At 41.4% G+C, this 17490-nt stretch overlaps 1 protein-coding gene, 1 long non-coding RNA gene and 1 other non-coding gene across 3 annotated transcripts; 2 read left to right on the top strand and 1 right to left on the bottom strand.

Moving 5' to 3' along the window:
• Positions 1–683: 683 nt before the first annotated feature.
• On the bottom strand, positions 684–6102 carry LOC134180069 (uncharacterized). The gene is made up of 5 exons (XR_009969930.1): positions 5843–6102; positions 4815–4883; positions 4593–4692; positions 1731–1847; positions 684–1321 (listed from the first exon to the last, which is right to left on the bottom strand). It is a non-coding gene; the product is annotated as an uncharacterized LOC134180069 (long non-coding RNA).
• Positions 6103–12275: 6173 nt separating this feature from the next.
• Positions 12276–17142, top strand: LOC134179792 (zinc carboxypeptidase-like). Its single transcript, XM_062646748.1, has 12 exons — positions 12276–12411; positions 12627–12882; positions 12945–13116; positions 13751–13824; positions 15736–15801; positions 15989–16096; positions 16169–16260; positions 16320–16387; positions 16450–16526; positions 16592–16662; positions 16721–16829; positions 16919–17142. Exons 1-12 carry the CDS (start codon positions 12314–12316, stop codon positions 16997–16999), a joined length of 1272 nt encoding a protein of 423 aa, XP_062502732.1. The 5' UTR covers positions 12276–12313; the 3' UTR covers positions 17000–17142.
• A 227-nt stretch (positions 17143–17369) lies between these two features.
• Trnas-aga (transfer RNA serine (anticodon AGA)) lies at positions 17370–17451 on the top strand. Its single transcript has one exon. It is a non-coding gene; the product is annotated as a tRNA-Ser (tRNA).
• The last annotated feature ends 39 nt before the right edge of the window (positions 17452–17490 follow it).

The raw sequence follows: 17490 nt of genomic DNA, 5'->3' as shown, positions 1-17490 counted from the left end.
ACACACACACACACACACACATGGACAAATGTTAAGCCCTCCACGTCTTTCAACGTCGACCTTGAGGTCAGTTGCGGAGATAGCTCCCCCTGCCTCTAGAGACAGGGCCTCCGTGCGCTACGTGGAGTCTTGGAGCCAGCGCTACAATCCACCTGGAGCTTGGCCAGAGTCATCCAGGAGCACTAACAATGACGCAGCTCTGGGACTGGACACCAAGGCCCACAAGTACCTGTCTGCTGCATGATGTTGCTGCCAAGCCAGCGGTCTTGTCCACCCCAGTCAATGACCAGGTACTCATTTATACTCCTGAATCGAGAGAAGCAAGTGTGGGTGAGTTTCTTGCTCAAGGAAACTGCGACAGTGTCGCCTCCACCAGGATCGAACCTTCAACCCTCATCACGGAATACAAGATCCCGGATGTCATCACAAATGCTCTACCATCTGCTCCACCGTGACACATACACACACACACACACACACACACACACACACACACACACACACACACACACGCACGCATGCACGCACGCACGCACGCACGCACGCACACACGCACGCACGCACGCACGCACGCACGCACGCACGCACACACACACACACACACACACACACACACACACACACACACACACACAACACACAGGCAGGCATACACAATGCAAATAATGTTACCCCAAGCAGTGCATGCATACAAACATGTTCTAGTGAATTTTAGACCTTAACATAAACTGTTTGTGAAAGAAGTAAGTATGACTGACACTCTTAGTCAATTATAATAAATAACACGATTCATTACATAAAATCAACAAGTAAACAAAAAATAACTCTACACATAAACATGGCACTCGATCTCTATCTATCTATGTACGTTGCAGTTCATAAAGCAACAATCTAGGTTATAATTATCAGCTATATTTGCTAAAAGTAATCAATAAATAAAGACAAACAAATGACTTGAAGATCTATACTGATACTGCTAAACGTGATAATTCATTTTGCAAACATGTGTAATCAAGAATCAATAATTTGAAGCAAATATGAGTAAATTAGAATACTTAGTGATACATCACACCTCTTCATCTCCAGGATCTTCTTCAATTGCTGCCGTGAATGCACCTAGTTGATGTTGTTATGGGGTGAGTCTGTTGCTGTTCCTGCTCATTACCAGGATCAGTACTGCTGGTGCTGCTGTTTTGTGAGCTAGAAGTAGGCTGAGATAACGTCTCATCAGGTTGCTGACACTCATGGTTTCTTGAGACAAACTGCTATCAATTTTATTACAACATTTTGCTGATCCGAGTTCTTCTGGATGCTAGAAAGCCTGCATAAATGTAAGCAAAGTTCAATGCTGTGTATATAAAGTATGTATTTAATTATTACGTGGACTAATACAGTTTAGAGTAAGTTGCTCTGCATGTAGATAAAAGATTTTATATTAAAGCATGCCTGTGTGTTGAACTCAATGCAGTAGTCTCTGTCTCTGAGTAAGTTCCCCACATGAAGCAACTAATCCACAGACATACATACACAGACACAGACAGACAGACAGACAGCTAGACAGACAGACAAACACACGCATGCACACATGCACACACACATGCACATACACACGCACGCACACACACACACACACACACACACACACACACACACACACACACACACACACACACACACACACACATTGTACTAAAATGGTCAACCACATGCACATTGAAATTACAACTGACCATTCATCCAATTGACGATGCCTAGATGTTATTTCTGTCAGCTGTTCAGCAGTCTTTGACACCTCACTCGTGTTTGACTTACCAGCAGCATTGATAATATGCCATGTTATGGCAAAACTACAATAAATTACCAAAATTTCCAACAAAATTCAACTTCACAACAACAATACAAGTTTACAACTGTCTGCCAATAAACATACATACAACATGACATCAACAAAAATCCTGTAGAGTACCCTTTACTAACTCTCTGATGTGCATAATACAAACACTACAATTTTTTCAAACAACAGAGCACTAAACTTACAAAAACCGTTTTCCCTAAAATCACAAAAATAATCTTACTGCCATGAACATTAAAAGTTTTCTAGTGATGACACTCCTTTGCATCATGTTTTTAGTAGTGGTAAACTGCAGCAAAGACAGACATCATCGTCAACGCTGCATGCATAATGACAGTGCCAAACGCATCGTTCTCTATAGCACAACAATGACCAAAAAACTAATAATTGCATTATATGTATAGATTAGAGACAAGAGCTGAGATAAAACTGACGAACACGTTTGCAGTCATATTAATACAACCTATCCAAGCAAACGACACATTGTAGTCAAAAAAATAATGTGCCATTTTAAAAAGTGACAAAAGAAAAGATTCAAAGTATGCCAACTAAGAAATGATAAAGAAACTATCTTGAGAGCTAGTAAATTAATATACTACTTTCATACAATGGCTGATCCAATTCAGTCAGTAATAGACCAGTCAAACAGCAAGAATGTTAACAATTTCGTTAACATGAATGATTCATTTAAAACTTAAAACAATTGGCTTGAGTCTGCAACTTTAAAGTGCACGTTCCCAATTCATCACGCACGCGCAGGCACACCTACACATACTTAAACATGCCATGCTTTCATGTTGTGTCATAACGAAGCAGAACAAGGGAACATCCTAGGGTGCACTGTTGAACGACAAAGCGCTTTCTCGATCGTTTTCTAGTTACATGTGACCCGGAAATGGGCGGCGTACAGCATCACGTGATGGCATCTGAAACTCGAAGCATGAAATAAGCCATGGAGACACGCTGGACACTGCCGGCAACGCAGATCGCGCATGGTAGTCACAAGAGCTTGCTAGAACTGAGGACTAGCCTATACCCGTAGCAACAGATGATGCCCCGGTAGCAGTGTTTCTTCTACAGAAATTCAACAACTGCAAGTCAGATGTATGCGTTGGTACACTGATAAGCTAGTCTACAACTTCATACATGGTAGATGTTTGTCCGGATGCCATCGCAAAAATGCTCCACTCATTTTTGAGTCACGTGCAACAAGAAGAAATTGCTTTGTCGTTCACCAGCATGTTATCTTAAACTGGTAAATGGATAAATGTGTGCCTAAAGGCATGATTTCAAGTTTGCGTAGGTGTATCTGCGCGTGTGCGGTGAATCATGAGCAGGCACCTTTAAACAATGAGCGCATTTCCAAATATAAAAGCCGCGTAACATGCAATTATATTGCAAGTTTAATTACTTAATTCCTGGCCATAACTGCATGCAGGAGCACATAAAGAGAGAAGTTGGGGCAGCGTCTGTCCAAGCATGGGTGGAGTGATATCGTTGTGATGATAGGAGGCAGAGCCACTATCCTATAATATGGTAACTTAAGTTACTGCTAGAACAACAGCTCTGATGTTTTCGCTGCAAGACATGTTTGCAAAACGAGACATAGACGTTGACAGTGACGTTCACATCAGTACAGCACGCTAGTACTACTCAGCTAGACAGGAAGTGATAAATCTCATGTCCTTTCAAAAGCTGCCCTTGGTGAAGAAACCCACTTTCTTCTTGTTGTCAGGTCATTGTTCGAGCATTGATCAGCTTTCTCGCAGCTTCCTCCAACTGCCGTCTTCTCGACCTGACGCTAACTCAAACTCACCATCTAAGGCACAGCATAAACAACAGCTCCACCTCTTACCATCACAACGATATCACCCCACCCATGCGTAGATGGACTTGTCTCTATCTATGCTCCTACTGCATGTTATTTCTACTTAGTTACTTTCAAGCTATTAGTACTAAGTAATGATGTCCGTTGCTGCATGCAAGTGTACACATAAGTGCCATACTGCCACTAATTCTTTACAAGTAACAATGTTTCGATACCCTTCACTTTGAAATGTTTAGCGTTTAACAAGAAAACAATTTTCATAAATTTGAAAAATCCACTTTTATCCAGGCATGTTTACATTGCACTCATTAAACGTCATATCTCAACTATATGGAAGAATTCTGATCATCACTGGCCACAACAAAGTCACTAGAAATGATCCACAGAGTAGAGACGTTAGCAGTGGTTAGAGTGCGTATGTGTACTTTTAGTGATAAAAATGCAGCAAACTGGTTTGTTACTATCTTGGAGTGCGCACTGTTAGAGAAAACAGTAAAAAGTACATAAAGCAAAGAATTCCTCAAAAAAGAAGTGCTCCAGAATAAAATAAAAATTGGCAAAGTTGAAATAATTAGTGTTTGAAAAGAATAGTGTAGGTATGGCATCAAGTACCTTATAACTGGTTAATTCTGCAGTCTTAAATTACTGCGATTTAAGAATCTAAACAGAAGTTTTAATTACTAAAAATTAAATTTCTGCGTTTAAACCAGGAATACAGTTACACACATGTACATGTGTCTGCACAGTGACTGCATGGGACTCCGAGGATAAGCCTAAATATCTGCAAATTCTACTTTTGTGCTCCGTGATATCTTCGCAGAATTCACAGAAATATATCATGATTGCAGAAATAACCAGTTACACGGTGTGATCTCATCTACTAATTCATCTGTCAGAGGTTAGAGTTCATACCCAGCGACGCAGTGTTCTATCATCTTCAACATGAACACTCTTGAAAGCGACTGCAAATGCATGACGGAACAACATGTTCTAATTGAATCAACAATTTCATCTAAATCACATGATACACACAGATTACACCAGCATTATTCCAGCCTTGGATCATGCATTATAGTGCACCATTAGCAATACACAAATAGACATCTACACATTGCAACTACATTGTAAACACACCTGCATACGAATTTGTCTCAGTGCAGCACCTGCTCGAACAGCAGCTATGTCACCAACTGCAAGGCCATTCTAATCAAGAGATCATTAGCTATTGCAGCCATCTACGAGAACTGTCAGTATACATACTAATACATTGAACACCACCATTGGTATTAACAGTACAAAGATAATAAATAATGTATACCGACAACTCAGGAAAATCAATTGGAGATGGATGGTCATCAAGAGCACATGTTGAATTGCTTTCTAATGCGTCGACATTCACAGAAAGATTAAATACGTTGATAAAGTCAAATCCTTTATGATGAATTTGTCAGCTGTCATTGAAGGCATACTAAGTTGTACATGGTCTTTCTTGGAGGTGGCAAAATATTCTCATATTGCATATCACCATGAAGCATCACTATTACTCTCACTAGTGACAATTCTCCAGACTCTTACTTTACATCTTACTTAACTACGTAAGAATTACGTGGCCGCCTCATGATGGAGGAGTTTGCGATTAGCAGCTCTAAACGTTCGACGACAATATTTGTAAAAGCCACAGACGCACCAAATCTTTTCCTAAACAATGTGATCATAATAGACTGATTAGAACGCTTTAGATTGCCAAGCACATCCATTTAGTGTAACCATCAGTTGCCCACAAAGTGATCGATCGAACCATACCAGGTATGTGCAGAGCCCACTAAACTTAATAATAATTAAAGGTTAGTCAGGCGGCTCTGCACTGTTAGTCTCTTAGTCTATGTACATACGGCTCTCAGTGTCTGGTGTTAGGTTGTTGGTTGGGCACTGGTGCAAGGACTGAGAATGGATTAATTAGTGACAAATTTCAGTTTGCTCTTTAGCGGTTGGAGATGTCCAATGCACCATGGGACAGACCCTGGATCCGCTCCTGACTGACTAGTAGTCACCGTTAAGTTTTGACTGCCTCGAGGTCTGGGTCTAGCTAAAAGACCAAATTCGCTTGTGGGCGTTCCTTTAACGCACGCTAGATTTCTACATCGCGGTCGCTACGTACTCACCGTAAACCGCGGGATAACGCGGAATAAACTCCCAAACATCATTCTTTAGCAACTCGTCTTGTCTCACACAAACAATAGAGAAAAGGTCGCGGAACCACGGAAAGACGGAACATTTGAATTCTAGTAACCATGTGAAGTCCACATCTAGACATCAATTCACAAAAGCAGTCATCGTTTATAGTACATCCAGACATGCTAACAGCACAGAAACAAAGCAAACAAGCTCTATAACGATCCGCCTTCGTCATTCCCCGGATTGTTAATTTTCTCTCAAAGTGACAATCCGGGAACGGCGGGGGAGTGACCAAATTCGTCTATGGGCGTGCCCTTAACGCACGCTAGATTTCTATCTCCTCTAGATTGGTGTATTGATTGACTCATCCGAAACTAGCAAATATATATAAATTTGCATAGACATTTCCAGTAGTATGGTAAAGTAAAGGACATATCACTAACAACTTTGTCCAGTCATGTCCGGCCGATATTCATTAGCTACCCTGACATTTTGTCCGGCCATATGAAAATTCTTATTTATCGCTGCAACTGGTAAGCATATTACTTTTGTCTATTTAGGTGGACGCATTTGTCAGGACACTGGCTAGAATGACGGGAATTCAATTGATCTCGGAACAGAGTTTAGCCATCAAATACGATTGTGTACAAGTTGGCAATGGAACAGGGATGGCCATTGAGCAGGTCTGTATGGCAATGCATGATCGAGCTTGTATTTATACAGCACACATGTACATTCATGCATACACAGACATGCAAGCACTATTCTCGAACACCACACAGGTATTGAGTAAAACGTAACCTATTTCCTTCGACCTGAGGAAAGATGACGAGTTAGTTTGCGCGACCCGAACTCTGCTTCAACAACGAGATTGCAAAATCGCTCCGTACGTTTTCCCTAGTTGTAACGGTGACTACGCTCTGATACAGGCCCGTAGGCTGGGAGGGATTCGGGGAGGGAGGGGGGGTTTCGGACAAACCGCTCGCTCAGCCGTGAAGGTCCACTTTCGATCCAATGTATTATATACTGACGCGTATAGTACGCAAAACGCGCCTCTAATTAAATTTGTATGCACTCCTACTAGGTCACATTCTCTCTAGTGTTTTCATGCAATCCCTACATTTCTCGTCATTTCTATATAATACGTTTCCAATTGTAGTGTCTACATATCTAGAGAAAAGTGCTACATGCATGAACGCAGCCGTATGATTGTTTGTTCCCTATGTGGTCGTAAACCTTTTCACTCCTAGAGCACGTGACCTTTTCTACTTCGAAAAGCAACTAGTGCCCTTGCATGACGGTGTCTGGTTTCTTGTACTTTGCTTTGTGCTGGCGTTCGTCTGTAGGTCGTAACTTCACAAAATATTTGTTCCTCATGCGCTCGCAAACCGCTGCAATTTTGCGCTCCACCTTTAGGTAGCACGCAGCCTTTTCTCACTTTGAAATATGGTGTCGTTCGCGGTAGTCTGCAGGTCCACTGAATCTATGCGTTCGTCTGTAGTTCGCAAAGTTGACATTGCAGCAGGAAAGAGACGACGAAGCTGCTGGCCGGCTTGAAGCACATGCAGTACATGTGTCCGTCGACGGATCGCGAAAGCTTCTTCTAGACCGGGTCACTTATACATGGTTACATATTATCCGGTATTTTGTGTTTTCTCCGCTCAATAAGCGAATTGTATGATGCCCCAATTATATATATATATATATATATATATATATATATATATATATATTAGCTGATTAGCCCATTCTTCGCTTGGGCAATTTATGTTAATTAACACAAATTCCCGCGTATATATATAATTCGAAGGGCTAAAAAGTAACATGCATGTGACGTCATTGGTTCATTTTGGTGTATTACGCACCGCCCACTTCTGAAGCCAGGCTACGGCCCTGTGATATCCACCTTTGCCTGTAGTTCAGCCCGATCTTCCAACTTGATTGCGTAGACTAGGCAAAAAAGTTTGCGGGGCGTAGCGCTAAACGACGAAGTTTACGTCTAGAGGCTCCTTTGCTGTAATGCTTGACTATTATTTGACAAGTTGGAGAACCACGTACTAAACTGAATTGGCAAGATAGAAATAGAGTATCAGTTATCTTCAGGTATACTGCTGTTTTGTGGCTTTGTTTATGCTGCAAATGGAATAAGACCAGTGTGTGTGTGTGTGTGTGTGTGTGTGTGTGTGTGTGTGTGTGTGTGTGTGTGTGTGTGTGTGTGTGTGTGTGTGTGTGTGTGTGTGTTCACGTGCATGTGTGCCCGCCGAATATATCATCAAAAAGTGATTAGAATGCACATAGTGTAGACGGTAGACTAGGTGCTGAGTTATTTTTATACAGCAGTCAATGTTTATGGTTGCTTTACTTAGACTTCATCAATGTGTGGTGATTACCAGTTCTTACTATGACCTCTCTGGTTTACATCCTGTGGTATCGATAGAACAGCCTATAGTGAAAGTCAGAAAGTAGACATGCACGTTCTAGATCAAATTCAATATTTCCATATATGTATACGACACGTACTTTAACTAAGTTTACTTTGCCCTTGCTGACAGCCAAATAAAGAGATGTTCTCTTGCGGGAGTCTTTTAGATTCGGATTAATATTGATTTGGCTTGACTTTGAGGCCTCACACAGTAACTCAACTATTGCGTCGTGCTTGTTTTCCAAAGCGCAATAAAGAGGAGTTTGCTCGTTATCGTTTCTTTCGTTTACATCATCTGTAGACGTGCACTGGTTAGACAAACATATAGCGTTTTTACTACAAAAATATGCAAGTTGCAACCTGTGCTAGAGTTGGCCAGTTGTGTCGCCAGTCTGCTAACACTTCCCTCAGTTGCTAACTTGTGAAGACTCTCTCTTGCTTTGTCTTAACGTTTTTCTTTTGCTACGCAGAAAGCGTTTTCACTGCAAAAAGGCGTACTTACACTAGACTAACATTTCTAATAAAATGTGTCTCCTGGCCGGCCTTACTCTTGGAGACGAAAACGACGATGTTGCAGAAACCAATGTAGAAGAATCGCCTTCCATTCGCGAAATACCACCGGTCAGTCAAAACCTTTGTCAACAGCTGCTGGAAGTGAACTGTGTACACTTGCATAGAATGTGACCGTCGCAAATGTACATGTATGTCTGATCATAGATGTAGACTATAATTTTGGATATACATGAAATATATCATCGAATAAAAACATTTAACTTTGAAGTCAAAGCAATTGTCCTAATAATAATAATAATAATAATAATAATAATAATAATAATAAGTCACCGCCGTGGCTTAGTGGTTAGCGACAATGGCTACCACTCCATGGTTTGGGGGTTCAAACCCCAGTGACGACAGTAAATTGTGAAACTTGTCTGTCTTTCTTTCTCATGTTTCTCTAGCTTTATCCATGAGACTATGACTCGTTTCAGTCGTTGGGGAGTTTCTGTGGTCTGGCGAACGGTCCGTTGACGATGACGTCCAGTGCTTTCCTGGTGGTCGTTGATATCCACTAGGCGTGCTGTATCGAGTAAGCGGTCACCGTAATGCCTGCAATCTATATCGAATTGGCTAGTCATTCAATGGACTACACGGAAACATGTACCCCGCTGGGCTCACCTGCCGGGTTGGTGGGCGCCCAGATGGGGGTAAAGACCCCACTTGCCCATTATGGAGGGGCATAACGACACAATAATAGTAATGATCTACTCGGATCCTTCGTAAAGTCGTGTCTTCTTTCTAGACAGCCGTGATGGTCTAAGTACTTCTGAAGCAGGGCTTGCTTTCGGTACTTGTAATAGACTTTACAAACCAGACTGATCTGGTTGAGCACGACATAATAATATCGAATTGGCTAGTCATTGATCGCCGTATGAACTGCATGGAAACATGCACCCTGCTGGGCTCACCTGCCGGGTTGGTGGGCGCCCAGATGGCGGTAAAGACCCCACTTGCCCATATGGAGAGGCATAACGACACATAATAATAATTCATGCAGATGATACGGGAGTGTGACTCCGGAAAATCTTCACACTCGATCAAGCGCATGGCTTGTCGCTCTACTGCAGAGCTGCAGAGGAGTCTTGCTTCGGACGACAAGTCGCAGAGCTTACACAGGAATGCATCCATCTCGGTTGAAGGTGGCTTCGAGCAAGTGCCTGAAACAGATGAGAGACATTACTGTACGTGTTGCAGTTCTCTTCGTGTGCGTTCCTGGAGCAGGAAGCCTATGCACGGGCAGTATCGCCGTCTCACTGAGCAACCGTCTGTGGACATGAAAAAGACCTACGGCTGGCTAAAGACAGCGACTCTTGCTGCTGCAACTGAGGGACTGGTTGTTGCTGCTCAAGAGCAAGCTCTTCGGACTCGGTACTATGAGCGCAAGATTCTACATCGTGATGTCAGTCCTACTTGCCGCATGTGCAGTGTAGACCTGGAAACAGTCGACCACATTGTGGCAGGTTGTAGTTCTTTGGCACCGGTGGACTACACTGATCGACACAATCAGGTGGCCTCCATCATTCACTGGGATGTTTGTCGCCATTTTGGAGTTCCAGTGGAGAGCAGATGGTACCGGCATCATCCTGATAGGCTTGTAGAGACAGATGACATTACTATGATGTGGGATACCACCATTCCCACTGCCAGGAAGATCAAAGCCGATCGTCCAGACATCTGCCTCAGAAATAGGAAGACAAACACTTGTCTTCTTATTGATATCAGCTGTCCTGCTGATGGCAACATTGGCAAGAAACATGCTGAGAAGTTGGCGAAGTACAGCGACTTGCGAGTGGAGTTAGGCCGCATGTGGCATTGTCGAACACTGGTGGTTCCGGTGGTCTTGGGAGCTTTGGGCACAGTGCACGCAGGTATTTCACGGTGGCTGGACATTATTCCAGGTCATCACAACCTGCAGCACTTACAGAAAACAGTGCTTCTGGGATCTACTCGGATCCTTGGTAAAGTCATGTCTTCTTTCTAGACAGCCGTGATGGTCTAGGTACTTCTGAAGCAGGGTTTGATTCCGGTACTTGTGATAGACTTTACAAACCAAACTGATCTGGCTTTGCACGACAAAGTTTACTAGAATACGCCAACCCACGCTTCCGTCTGTCTTGATGTCTGTAACGCGCCGATCGGCACGACGCCGGTCTCAGATTGTCGCAAAACGCGGCGGAAGGGTCGAGATCGGCCGTCGGAGACGAACGGTCGAGTCGGATTTTGCCCGGACTGCCTCCGACGGCCAGAAACGAGACATTCGCAGCCTGAAATGAGATGCGCCGGAGTTTGTTTCTTCAATTAATTAACCGAGTATGCGGGCGTGACGTGTGCTCGATCGCCAGCCACGTTACATGTATGCCATCCTCTGGTCTAGGGTAGAGTGCAAGATGCGCCCGCTGCAGTCAGAGTTTGTATTGTACGTTCTAACGTGTCTTGTACGTTCTAACGCGCGCTGAACCTGAGTAGATTAAAACTTGCCAAATAAGTGTATGTGCGCGCGCGCGTGCGCGTGTGTAGATTTTGTCTAGAGTAACACGCGGACCAACACCGGACCCGTCCTACAGTGAGATTGTGAGATGGGGGCTACTCTACGTGCCAAATAATAGACGACTGGCGAAAGCTAATTTTTACGTTTTCTTCGCTTAGATGTAGCTACTATCTAGGTGTTGGCGCAATTCCTACACCCCATAGGGCGGGTGAGGGCTAAAATTTTTAGTAATAATAATAATAACAATAATAATAATAATAATAGGGGAGTTTCTGTGGTCTGGCGAACGGTCCGTTGTCGATGACGTTCAGTGCTTTCCTGGTGGTCGTTGATATCCACTAGGCGTGCTGTCCACGAGTTCGCGGTCACCGTAATGCCTGCAATCTATATCGAATTGGCTAGTCATTGATCGTCGTATGGACTACACAGAAGCATGTACCCCGCTGGGCTCACTTGCCGGGTTGGTGGGCGCCCAGATGGGGTAAAGACCCCACTTGCCCATTATGGAGGGGCATAGCGACACATAAGTCACAGCCGTGGCGTAGTGGTTAGCGACAATGGCTGCCACTCCATTGCTGACCATTTGACAATGTCTTGAAAGAATCCCTAGAGATTGCAGCGACTGAGCTGAGACGTCGGACGGCGTTTTTCCGGACTTCGGGTAGTTTGCGCATGCGAAAGTAGTAAATCCTCTGGTGTCCCAACAGCAACTAAGAATGCTTTTAGCGCTACAAAATGCTAACGTCGTAGGCTAGCTAGCTCGCGTAGCCAGAGCCCAGACCCTAGATAAACCTGCCGTGATTCAGAACTGTTGAGCTCAAAATCTAGGTTTGACGCTACACTTTTTGCTTTGCATGGCGCTGCATACCAGACGTGTAGTACACTGTACAGTACCCCTAATCCTCTAAGCCAATCAGGTTTGTGCGCTATGATGCGCATGCGGAGTGGTAAGTGTCACGAGATTCTGAGTAGCTTTACGCCGCTGCTGAGATGGCTGCTCTAGAATGGGCATGTATACTTAGCCTCGTCTCTCTGGTAGCTTCCCAGACAAGAACTGTTGCATACACGGGAGAAAGGGTTCTCAACTGGTAAGATCTGCCGTACTAGTTAATTAAGCTGTGCACATAAGAGCTAAAACTCGCTAGATAGCAGCTATATCTGCAGTTGAAGTTTTGTACTGTTCGTTTCCAAGTTTTTTTTTTATAATCGCGTCGTTTTATTTTAGTGTTTGCGCAGTACACGCTTTTATCACCAGTGCGTGTGCCCAACGTAAGACCACACCCATTCTGTTTTTGTTGTTTAGCATTGGCCCTGCTCCTCACGTTGCAGAAGCATCTGAACTGCTAAGTGATCCTGCTATAGACGTGTGGGCAGTTCACGCTGATGGCAGTATTGACATTCGAGTGATGAAAAATTACGATGCAATAAAGACACAACTTGAGAAGATATTCCAACAGTGCCATCTGGTCATACCTGATCTAGAAGATTTCATGACCCAAATGGAAGAAAACAAAAAGAAACAAGAAGTCAATAGCTCACTCAGTTGGTTTGAGGAATATGTGAGCAGAATGAAGGTGTTTACATAAATTATAATATTAATTAATTTAAGTTGTGTTTGTAGCATACTTATGAGGAAATCATAAGCTGGTATCAAGAATTGAGTTCTGTGTATTCAGAATTGGTGAAATATGAAGTGATTGGATTCTCTGGTAAAGATCGAGAGATGCCAGCTATTAGAATTGGTGCTGAAGATGCCAATGAGAAAATCTACTTTCAGTGCCAAATTCATGCACGTATGATTATGCCATTAGACCGTTTACTTGATTTATGTTGTGCAGTATGGTGAATAGTACATTTGTAGCTGATTATCATCACGGACCTGTATACTAAGGCTGTGTTATGATTTGCATAAAATTTAAAATGAAATAACTTAGTAGGAGGTTTGGCTTGCAAACTAATTAAATTGATTAACAAGTGCTACTTGCCATGTGTTTAGCTGATGAAACAATTACCCTTTGAGTGAAACAATTAATGATTGGTAGACACTCCAACAGGGCTGATTGTTATTAATTGTTTTAGGAGAGTTTTGCATATATTAAAAAAATTAATAGTCAAGGCCATAGTTTTACGATTGTCTTGTGGCTATTAATTAAAACCAATTAATTAATACCAACTACAGTTTGAAAATTTAGTATTGTTTTGATTACTAAACACAATGCTAGCTGTCTGGCATGCAATGACAGTAAAGCTAGCATTGCAGTGCCGTTACTTGCACATTGTAAAGTTTGAATACTATTTGCACTTGTTAAAGCTGATGAGCCAGCATGTCAAATGCTGTACGTGTTTTCTAAATATTTTATTTAATAACTTGATTCCAGCCACGCCATTTGCTATTTGATCATTAGTTTGTGTTTTTCTGAATTGCAGGCGAGTGGATCAGTGGTGCTGTTTGCATGTATGTTGTTGATTACTTGGTGTCAAGTTATGGTGAAGTGGCTGAGGTATACTACCTGATATACCATAGAGTGTTTTGCATCTTCTTGCAGCAACTATATGTAACCAGTGACAGATTCAGAGTGTCCACAGGGGTAGGCGCACTTTAAGGTACTGGCAATGTAGAATAGGCAACAGTACAAATATGATTACAGGGACTGTGACCGCTGGCGAATTACTAGTAGGTTGCACTTGGAATTATATCCTTATAATCCTGTAGATGTGGATGCTCAGCAACGTGATTGCCAATTACTGAATTTAACTTTCATCAGTCAAACATGCAGAGTTTCCTCTGGAAGTCTTGATATCCTCTTCACAGCACCAGACTTGGGCAGTCTGCATGACACAGTGGGAGACGGGGAATTGCTTGTTTAGAGCATTCTCTGTGTTGCTAACTGGTACTCAGCGTCAGCACAAAAAATTGGACTGGCTGTTGTACAACATCTGATTGACAATGAGAACCAACTTATTCATAATGCTGCTCTTAATTGTTCTGTATGATTACAGCACCATGGAAGAGCACATTGAACACCAGCATCTGCGTGAGCATGGATGGGGTGGATCAACAGAGATACACGCACTTGCCCACATGCTAGGAAGAAGAGTGTTGACTATACTGAAATATTAAGAAGCTGGTTGGTCAACTGCCCCAGCCGGATTGACCCAACAATTCTCCCTCCTGTCAGTAAGCAAGCTCTGTAAATCTAGCTACCACACTGGTAATCATTATGAAGTTATTACTTCAATCAGCCAAAGATGAAAATGCCAAAATGATGTAACCATAATCAAAAGTTCTGCTTTCTCAAACACTTACGTGCACAGACAGCAGCTATAGTTCCCTCTTAATTATTTTAAGAAGGTAGGTGGTCAATTGCCTCAATCATGCAGATTGATCCAACACAATCTCCTTCTGCATGTCAATGAGCATAGTTTACCACACTGGTTTCACTCAGCCAATGATGAAAATGCCTATTCTTTGTAGTTTGGGTTCATTCTGAGGCACCTCTTAGCAGTAGGGACCTACTACAGTTCATGCAAAAGTGAACGAACAAGATGCAAAAACATTATAAAATGTATTTAATTTTAGTAGGAATGGCTACACAAACCAGCAGAAAAGCGAACAAACAAGTGTGGATGGTTCAATACTCTACCAGATTGAGGGTGTCGTGACTAACTCACCATTTCAGAAAATTGTAACACATGTATGGTGTGAATTAGTTATGGCACCCTCAATTTGGTACACAGTATTAAACCATCCACACTTGCAAAAATTGTTTGTTGTCTTTTTTCTGGTTTGTATAGCCATTCCTACTAAATACATTTATAATGTTTTTGTATTTTGCAGTATATTGAAATACTAATACTGTTGTTTAGAATGCACTAACATTAGCTAATACACGCTATACATGCAACTAAACAAGACAGCATCACAATCTAGTCCCACAATATAAAGGTCTAATCAGTTACTAATAGCATCATGCATGCATATATGCTCCAATATACTAGATACAATAAGCCATAAACTGCAAGATTTGTTTAATTTGTGCAAACAAAATAAAAGCAGATCAAACCTGGTTGACATGCATCCATTCAACTAAAAAGCGTTCCACGTACACATTGATCTTTACACCGTAAAGGGGTCAAATTTTTATTAATTAAGTGTAAATGATTCATAGAGAGAGTGCTTCATTAACCATTCCTAGACAGTGACTACACTCTAATAATACGAAAAACTTGCAACACATTAGTAGTATAGTAAAGTGTAAAGTTTGAAAAGTGATTGCAATAGATATACGTTTTATAATTATCTATGTTAGCTTACATAATATAATAATTTATTTCTCAGTCTAAATAATGTGATTTGCTTTGTAGGCGTACTATTGTAATCTAACTCTAATTAGCAACGTCTTTTGCAATAGGTGACCGATTTGCTAGAGAAACTACAGATCCTGGTTGTGCCATTTGTCAATCCTGATGGCTATAAGGTATAACTGTTCAATTTAAATTATTTAATTTTTGTATTTTTATTAAATATTTAATTAATACATTTATTAATTATGATAATATAAAATAAACCACATACAAATTTGTACTAAATTTTAGCTGCCTAACACAACTTTTAAATTTGTCAAAGGAAAAAGTTTAGTTATATGAATACAGTATTTCTGCTAGTATACTTGGATCAATGATCGCTTGTGGCGAAAGAACAGAGCAGTGAATGAGGGAAGCAGTTGTAGAGGAGTAGATCTCAATCGCAACTACAACGAGCACTGGAATGAGGCAATAATCATTTCTATAATTACTTTCATTAGTAAATGAAAACCATCGTGTAACAATTAGTATTTGTTGTAGGGAGGTAGTTCAAGCAATCCATGCAGTGAAACATATCATGGCTCTAGTGCAGAGTCTGAACCAGAAACTCAGGTTGTTTCCAGCTTTTTCAGGTACATGACATCTAGAATTTAATTAAACATGTGGTTGAAACTGTATAATATATTTACAGAGATAATGGACCAATTATTGGTGCTATTGACTGGCACTCATTCTCACAACTTATTTTGAGAGCTTATGGTTTGTCAAAATATGTTACTTATATATGTCTGGTGTCTGCATTGTTTGTGACATGTGTTTAGGTTGGACTTATGAAGACTCTCCCGATGAGTCGCTGTTGAAGGAATTGGGTGATGGTATGAGCAGGAGTGCCTATGAGGTATAACTTTATATATGTTAAATATTAATTGATGTTGTCAAGTACTGATCGTTATTGCTAACCAGATTCACCAAAAACATTATACATCACAAAAGTCAATTGGATTGTATCCTACATCAGGAACAGCGTCTGACTGGTTAGTTCTGTTTTAGCATATTTACAAAATGTAAAAATTTTTGATTTTTGATTTGTAGGTTTTATGGAATCGATGCTACATCTACTAATAATGGTTATCGAGCTGCTGGGTTCACTATTGAGCTGCGTGATACCGGCTTATATGGATTTTTACTTCCAGCAACTCAGGTTTGTTTACTCTTTACCAGAAAACATCTAACTTTAGCTTGATGGAGATAATTTTATTGTTTAAATTTGTCATATTTATTGTGTTTTAGATTGCACCTAATGGACAGGAGATGGTGGCAGCTGTCAAGTACTTTCTTACCTTCTGTTTGAACAATCCAATTTATTCTTAGTGGCAGTATTTAACGATTAGATGTAGTTGACGTCACAGGTTTGAATGTGATCGTCTCTCATTTGCACTTTGTCTAGCTTATTATTTGTTTAGTAATTTTTGTATGGTCTGTTGGTTTTATATGATTAATGGTTCAGTGTCAAAACAATTTCAGTTCTTACTATATATAGCTAACTAGACGTCAATTGGTCAATTTCATTGAGTGCTGCCACACCTTTTACAAAGGCTTATAATTAATTAAAGTGAAGATTTGTAGTACTCGTGATCAGTAAACACACATCAATTTGGAGGGGACGGCAGAGATTGGGTTATTGGCAGTGTCAACAGCCCTACAACACAAAACATACAACTACCTGCAAAATTCTCGTCGTGTAGTCGTGGCCGAGCGGTTAAGGCGATGGACTAGAAATCCATTGGGGTCTCCCCGCGCAGGTTCGAATCCTGCCGACTACGACGCCTTTTTCTTCTTTATTCCTTTTTCACGTATATCTT

The sequence above is a fragment of the Corticium candelabrum genome, chromosome 5 (assembly GCF_963422355.1).
Source record: "Corticium candelabrum chromosome 5, ooCorCand1.1, whole genome shotgun sequence".
Lineage (NCBI taxonomy): Eukaryota > Metazoa > Porifera > Homoscleromorpha > Homosclerophorida > Plakinidae > Corticium > Corticium candelabrum.
Note: the sequence above shows the minus strand (reverse complement) of the source record. Positions and strands in the feature narration are given on the sequence as shown.